General features: G+C 35.3%; 1 protein-coding gene across 3 annotated transcripts in view; it reads right to left on the minus strand.

Moving 5' to 3' along the window:
• Nucleotides 1-7,158: 7,158 nt before the first annotated feature.
• LOC147012590 (AMP deaminase 2-like) overlaps nt 7,159-8,019 on the minus strand; it is a 79,653-nt gene continuing 78,792 nt past the window's right edge. For all 3 annotated transcript variants that reach the window (XM_085853598.1, XM_085853596.1, XM_085853599.1), the window contains 2 exons: nt 7,982-8,019; nt 7,159-7,783 (listed from right to left, as the gene is read on the minus strand). The exon at nt 7,982-8,019 is cut by the window's right edge and continues 73 nt beyond it. In XM_085853598.1, coding sequence (XP_085709724.1) covers nt 7,616-7,783; nt 7,982-8,019 — 206 coding nt within the window. In that variant the 3' untranslated portion in view covers nt 7,159-7,615. The remainder of the gene's footprint in view (nt 7,784-7,981) is intronic.

Here is an 8,019-nt window from a genome sequence, read left to right on the forward strand (position 1 = left end):
AAGAAAAAAAAAAAGAGCAGAGATTGCAGACCCAGGACTTGTTTGTTTTGTGTGGTGTTTGTGTACTGGTGTGTTACGTAATTAATGAGACATAACTCGAACTGCCACTTTATAACTGCTGGCAGTGATGACTGGGTACCAAGACGTCATGCTTTGATACAACTCCGCTTTGACCGGACACCTGACTCCGACCCATGATGTTTATTATTGTTCAATTCAATTCAGAATTTGATGAAAAAAAAATATTTCAATTCAAATCAAATGGAAGACCAAATTAGGTACAGCCCTACATTGGAGTCATCAGGAGGAACCTGGATAGGATTCACATTTCAGCTGATACTCCTCTACCCTCAAACCCATCCAGGTGCAGCCAAGTGAACCTCATTCCAAAAAAGACAAAGAAAAAAAAAGAACCCATATATATTTTTTTTAAACCAAAAATTCTGGCTGCCACACCATGCATCCGATCAGGTTGAAATATAAAACATTTATTCCCCATCAACACGAGATCATAATTGTGAAGTTTCACATCAAATGATTAAGCGGTTGAAGAGAAATAATTTTTGAAAGATTTCCACTCAATCCAATATAGCTGACAGACCACGTGACATCAATTATTCATGAATACCCTGGTATCCCCAAGGCTTGGGGAACATTTGTGTGAAGTTCCCCTCGATCTGTCCAGCTGTTCTGGAGAAGAAGAGTTTTGAGTTTTTGGGTAAATCCAATATGGCCACCAAACCATGTGACCGATGATGTCATGTGTGAACCTTTTGCTCCTCATGGATAGGTGGTCATACGTGTGAAGTTTTTCCTCGATCTGTTCAGCCACTTCAGAAGAAGATTTTTGAAGGTTAAAAATAATAATAATAATAATATGGCTGCTGAATAATGTGACTGATGAAGTCATCAATTTTTTGTCTGTGGAACATGTTATTCTGAGATGACCCTCAACATTTTTCATACTGATCAGATGTAACGTTCTACATATGCAATTATGCCGTCATTAAAATAATAATAATCACACTCATTCCCCATGAGGAGTACTTGCCACGCGCCGTTTCAATTTTTTTGCTGAGTGCGGTTTCAGAGATCAAGGTTTCAATTTTTTCCGTTTTTCCAACATGGTTGCCACACCACATGACCGATAACATCATAATTATCATTAAAAAAACATTCCACATGAGTAGTCATCCATTTTCGATGGCGGAGGTTAAAGAGGGGGAGCACTCGGTGGAGTGAAAAACCTCTGCCGCCAATACTGCTGGGTCACTTAAGTGAACTTGATATCCTATTCATTGTAGGTCAAAACGGATCAGACTCTACTGAACCACGAATGAATCAACTGAACGAGATCGACGCGCACGTAGAAATGCAAAAAAAAAAAAAAAAAAAAAAAAAAAATCGAATTAAACAAAAAAAAAAAAGTGCAAAATTTCTGGGGTTTTTTTCTCTCACAAATTTTTGTGGGGGGGGGGTGGAAATCACTTAGAATATGCAGAAATGCAAAAAAAAAATTCAAATATTTTTCAAATAAAATCGAAATTTTTTTTGAGAAAAAGTTGCAAAATTTTCTGGGTTTTTTTTTCTCGAACAAATGTATTTTTTGGTTGGAAATCACTTAAAACATGTAGAAATGCAAAAACAAAAATTGAAATATTTTTCAAATAAAATCTAATTTTTTTTGAAAAAAATGTTGCAAATTTTTTATTTTCTCAAACAAATTCATTTTTTTTGTTGGAAATCACTTAAAACATAGAAATGCAACAAAAAAATTTGAAATATTTTTCAAATAAAATCTTATTAAAAAAAAGTTGCAAATTTTTTTTTCTCTAACAAATTTTTGGGGAGGGGGGGGGGTTGGAAATCACTTCAAATATGTAGAAATGCAAAAAAAAAATTCAAATATATTTCAAATAAAATCGAATTTTTTTTGAAAAAAAGCTGCAAAATTGTTTTTTTTCTCAAGCAAATTTTTTTTTTGCTTGGAAATCACTTAAAACATGTAGAAATGCAAAAACAAAAATTCTAATATTTTTCCAAAATGGCCACCAGAGCGGCCATATTGGACTTTGGACCAGGTCCAAAATCTAATGGCATGATCCTTGGACCATATCTAATCCCCCCACCAAGTTTCGTCGAAATCCGTCCAGGAGTCTTTCCGTAATACTGTTCACAAACAAACAAACAAACAAACAGACAGGGGTGAAAACAGTAACCTCCGTCCATTTTCGATGGCGGAGGTTAAAGAGGGGGAGCACTCGGTGGAGTGAAAAACCTCTGCCGCCAATACTGCTGGGTCACTTAAGTGAACCTGATATCCGATTCATTGTAGGTCAAAACGGATCAGACTCTACTGAACCACGATTGAATAAACTGAACGAGAGCAACGCGCACGTAGAAATGCAAAAAAAAAAAAAAATCGAAATTTTTTTGAAAAAAAAAAGTGCAAAATTTCTCGGTTTTTTTTCTCTCAAAAATTTTTGTGGGGGGTGGAAATCACTAAGAATATGCAGAAATGCAAAAAAAAATTTCAAATATTTTTCAAATAAAATCGAAATTTTTTTGAGAAAAAGTGGCAAAATTTTCTGGGTTTTTTTTCTCAAACAAATGTATTTTTTTTGGTTGGAAATCACTAAAAACATGTAGAAATGCAAAAACAAAAATTGATATACTTTTCAAATAAAATCTAATTTTTTTGAGAAAATGTTGCAAATTTTTTATTTTCTCAAACAAATTCATTTTTTTTTGTTGGAAATCACTTAAAACATAAAGAAATGCAACAAAAAAATTTGAAATATTTTTCAAATAAAATCGAATTAAAAAAAAAAAAGTTGCAAAAATTTTTTTTCTCCAAACAAATTTTTGGGGAGGGGTGGGGGTTGGAAATCACTTCAAATATGTAGAAAAGCAAAAAAAAATTCAAATATATTTCAAATAAAATCGAATTTTTTTGGAAAAAAGCTGCAAAATTGTTTTTTTTCTCAAGTAAATTTTTTTTTTTGCTTGGAAATCACATAAAACATGTAGATATGCAAAAACAAAAATTCAAATATTTTTCCAAAATGGCCACCAGAGCGGCCATATTGGACTTTGGACCAGGTCCAAAATCTAATGGCATGATCCTTGGACCATATCTAACCCCCCCACCAAGTTTCGTCGAAATCCGTCCAGGAGTCTTTCCGTAATACTGTTCACAAACAAACAAACAAACAAACAAACAAACAGACAGGGGTGAAAACAGTAACCTCCGTCCATCTTCGATGGCGGAGGTTAAAGAGGGGGAGCACTCGGTGGAGTGAAAAACCTCCGCCGCCAATACTGCTGGGTCACTTAAGTGAACCTGATATCCGATTCATTGTTGGTCAAAACGGATCAGACTCGACTGAACCACGATTGAATCAGCTGAACGAGATCGACGCGCATGTAGAAATGCAAAAAAAAAAAAATTGAAATTTTTTTTGAAAAAAAAAGTGCAAAATATCTGGGTTTTTTTCTCACAAATTTTTGTGGGGGGGGTGGAAATCACTTCGAACATGCAGAAATGAAAAAAAAATTAAATATTTTTCAAATAAAATCGAATTTTTTTTGAAAAAAGCTGCAAAATTGTTTTTTTTCTGAAGCAAATTTTTTTTTGCTTGGAAATCACTTAAAACATGGAGAAATGCAAAAACAAAAATTCAAATATTTTTCCAAAATGGCCACGTGAGCGGCCATATTGTACTTTGGACCAGGTCCAAAATCTTATGGCATGATCCTTGGACCATATCTAATCCCCCCCACCAAGTTTCGTCGAAATCCGTCCAGGAGTCTTTCCGTAATACTGTTCACAAACAAACAAACAGACAGACAGGGGTGAAAACAGTAACCTCCATCCATCTTCGATGGCGGAGGTTAAAGAGGGGGAGCACTCGGTGGAGTGAAAAACCTCCGCCGCCAATACTGCTGGGTCACTTAAGTGAACCTGATATCCGATTCATTGTAGGTCAAAATGGATCAGACTCTACTGAACCACGATTGAATAAACTGAACGAGATCGACGCGCACGTAGAAATGCAAAAAAAAAAAAAAAAAAAAATCGAAATTTTTTTGAAAAAAAAGTGCAAAATTTCTGGGTTTTTTTTTCTCTCACAAATTTTTGTGGGGGGGGGGGTGGAAATCACTTCGAATATGCAGAAATGCAAAAAAAAATTCAAATATTTTTCAAATAAAATCGAATTTTTTTTGAAAAAAAGCTGCAAAATTGTTTTTTTTCTGAAGCAAATTTTTTGTTGCTTGGAAATCACTTAAAACATGTGGAAATGCAAAACAAAATTCAAATATTTTTCCAAAATGGCCACCTGAGCGGCCATATTGGACTTTGGACCAGGTCCAAAATCTTATGGCATGATCCTTGGACCATATCTCATCCCCCCACCAAGTTTCGTCGAAATCCGTCCGGAGTCTTTCCGTAATACTGTTCACAAACAAACAAACAAACAAACAGACAGGGGTGAAAACAGTAACCTCCGTCCATCTTCGATGGTGGAGGTTAAAGAGGGGGAGCACTCGGTGGAGTGAAAAACCTCCGCCGCCAATACTGCTGGGTCACTTTAGTGAACCTGATATCTGATTCATTGTTGGTCAAAACGAATCAGACTCGACTGAACCACGATTGAATAAACTGAACGAGATCGACGCACACGTAGAAATGCAAAAAAAAAAAAAAAATCAAAATTTTATTGAAAAAAAAAGTGCAAATTTCTGGGTTTTTTTCTCGAACAAATGTATTTTATTTGGTTGGAAATCACTTTAAACATGTAGAAATGCAAAAACAAAAATTGAAATATTTCTCAAATAAAATCTAATTTTTTTGGAAAAAAGTTGCAAATTTTTTATTTTCTCGAACAAATTCATTTTTTTTGGTTGGAAATCACTTAAAACATAAAGAAATGCAACAAAAAAAATTGAAATCTTTTTCAAATAAAATCGAATTAAAAAAAAAGTTGCAAAAATTTTTTTTTCTCAAACAAATTTTTGGGGAGGGGGGGTGGAAATCACTTAAAATATGTGGAAATGCAAAAAAAAAATTCAAATATATTTCAAATAAAATCGAAATTTTATTTGGAAAAAAAGCTGCAAAATTGTTTTTTTTCTCAAGCAAATTTTTTTTTGCTTGGAAATCACGTAAAACATGTGGAAATGCAACAAAAAAAATTTGAAATATTTTTCAAATAAAATCGAATTAAAAAAAAAAAAAAAGTTGCAAATTTTTTTTTTCTCAAACAAATTTTTGGGGAGGTGGGGTGGAAATCACTTAGAATATGCAGAAATGCAAAAAAAAAATTCAAATATTTTTCAAATAAAATCGAAATTTTTTTGAAAAAAGTTGCAAAATTTTCTGGGTTTTTTTCTCGAACAAATGTATTTTTTTGGTTGGAAATCACTTAAAACATGTAGAAATGCAAAAACAAAAATTGAAATATTTTTCCAAAATGGCCACCAGAGCGGCCGCTCCTATGATGAAAATTTTGTCTCAATCCAACAAGCAGCTGTGGAGAAAAACACTAAAATTCTGTGAGGACAAACAAACAGACAGACAGACAGACCCAAATACAATATCCTCTCCTCTCTGGCGAGGGTAATGAGAGAAATTGAAATTAAAGAATTTTTAAAGATGAAGATAATTCCAACAATGAAATTGGAAGTTTACCTTGTTTAAGGGCCTTTCAGAAATTACCCAATGAATTGAGGGGGGTTTGAGGGGGGGGTGTGAATGGGGGGGGAGGGGTGAGGGGTGTTTCCAATGTCATTATGTAACTAAATCAATGACAACACTTTTATTTTATTTTACGTTTTAATTTAATTAATTTATATATTTAATAAAATTTATTTATTTATTTAATGGCCGGATAAATTCCAGATACCCGATATTAAAAGATGCAAATATTTCATAGTTTACGTAGTTTGTATATTTATGTTGAAATAAATTGTACGATATTATTAAAACATTTTTATAACTGCCAAGATCAGTACAGTAAAGATGTTATAAAATAATAATGAAATGTAAATTGCAAAAACACAAAATTAATATTGTTGGTGCAGTCTTGGAGGTGTCTGAAAGGGTTGTGGTTTTCTGAAAGTTCCAAATAGTTTTGGGTCTTAAGGGTTTTAGGGTCATGGATCTTCATAGTCCTTAATGGGTTTCAGGGTTGTAAAAGTTTGGGAGGGTCTTAGGGGTCTTTAAGTGTCTCAGATTTCTAAAGGGTCGAGTATAATTAATACACGAACTCACGTTCTGTGCGGACAAACAGACAGACACAGACAAACAAACGGTCCAAAAGGCAATACCCTCTCCTTCGGCGAGGGTAACAAGAGGTCCTTCATGGCTTCGCCACGTGACACAGGGTGGGGAGTTTGCTGATGAGATAACCTCCAAGCAGTGACCAAAATCTTCAAAAGCAAATCCATCAACAATTAAAATATATTCAATATTTGTCAGACCATGAAGTAGCTTGAAGTTAATAAATAATACAGTGAAAAGGACTCAAAGCCAAGTAATTTGGTTCAAGACATGTGAGATGAATGACCAAGATGTCAGAATTTTGCAGTAAATGGAGAGAGATAGCCTCACCAAAGCCACAAACAAAGCGGGGAAGAAAAGAAAACCTGAAAGAAGACTTTGGACGCGAACGGATCAATGGATAATGCCTCTACTCATGTTGGATGTGAACCCACTGTAACGTTTGATCTCCATTGAAAGGTCACATGAGAAGAGACAGACAGACACAGACACAGACACAGAGACAGAGAGACAGAGAGAGGTGTTTCTCACTCGAGTTGTGATCTGCAAAATGATTATCAAAGGGCACACGACCTTTTACCTGTTTTACCCAAAATTGAATAAGTTCATCTTTGTGTCAGTCTATACTTGTTCCAAATTTGTTTGCAATCCCTCTTGTGGTTCACAAGTTACTGCAGTAATGGATTTTTCAATTGAAGATCAAATGATGAAAGACCTTTGAACCTAGCATCAAATCAGTTGATATTTGCAACGCCCGACATACTTTTACCAAGGTTGGTTGAAATCCCTTCAGCGGTTCACAAGTTATAGTGGTAACAAAAATCTGCTACGCACGTACAGCACCTTCGGCTGCAGAGGCACGAGAAAGCTGCACCGACGTATTTCATATTTATTCCATCATAACCAACTCAAGTCGTACAGAACGATGAACCAAAGGGTCAGATGGAGATGAATGACAAAAAAATGAAATGCAAATGCAGGTTACACATAATAGGGAGGACATGCATATGTGTAAGTCATCCAAATATATAATGGTACATATAATGTTACCGAAACAATCAGACAGAAATAAGTGATGATATAGGTGGAAAAAACCCCAAAAGAAACGTGTGCAAGTGAAGCCAACCACTGTGGTCCTCATATCAATACTGACGAATGCTACGTTGTTAAAGGGCATCAGCATTTTCACTACCGAGGCTTCAAATATCCAGTGCTTGGAAATGCCATTAAATTACTGAATTAGGATGCAATAACGATCACCTGTTAACAATTTTCAACGAGCCACATCCGAGTGTGTGCAAACATGGGCAAAATCCCAGTGAGCTTCCATGGCTATGCAGACTTGCTCGCAGCCTGTGCGCCCTTGAGGATGAGAAACAACTCTTGGCACAGTGTCTCATGGCGGAACGCCACCCTAATATTTGGCACGTTTGTCTGCCGGATGTCATTTCCTTCAGGGCCCTCCTTCTGGTAGTTTGTTCCAAGCCAGTGATACTTCGTCTGGTGAAGTCACAAATATTCACAACTATAATCACAATATTTAATTATTACATATCCATAATATAATCATTACGATTGCAATTTTGTTGAGTCATTAACCGGTCATCATGAGATTGTTTAACAAGTAAGATTGAACAAATGAGGGGAATGGAAACAGAATGCAAGGTGGTGTGTGTGGCTGCGGTGACCGAGGCTCACTTCAGAGGGAAATCCACTCATCAGCACACTGTTCCTTG

This window comes from Eptatretus burgeri, chromosome 14 (genome assembly GCF_056783735.1).
Source record: "Eptatretus burgeri isolate ZD-2024b chromosome 14, Ebu_testis_v1, whole genome shotgun sequence".
NCBI lineage: Eukaryota > Metazoa > Chordata > Myxini > Myxiniformes > Myxinidae > Eptatretus > Eptatretus burgeri.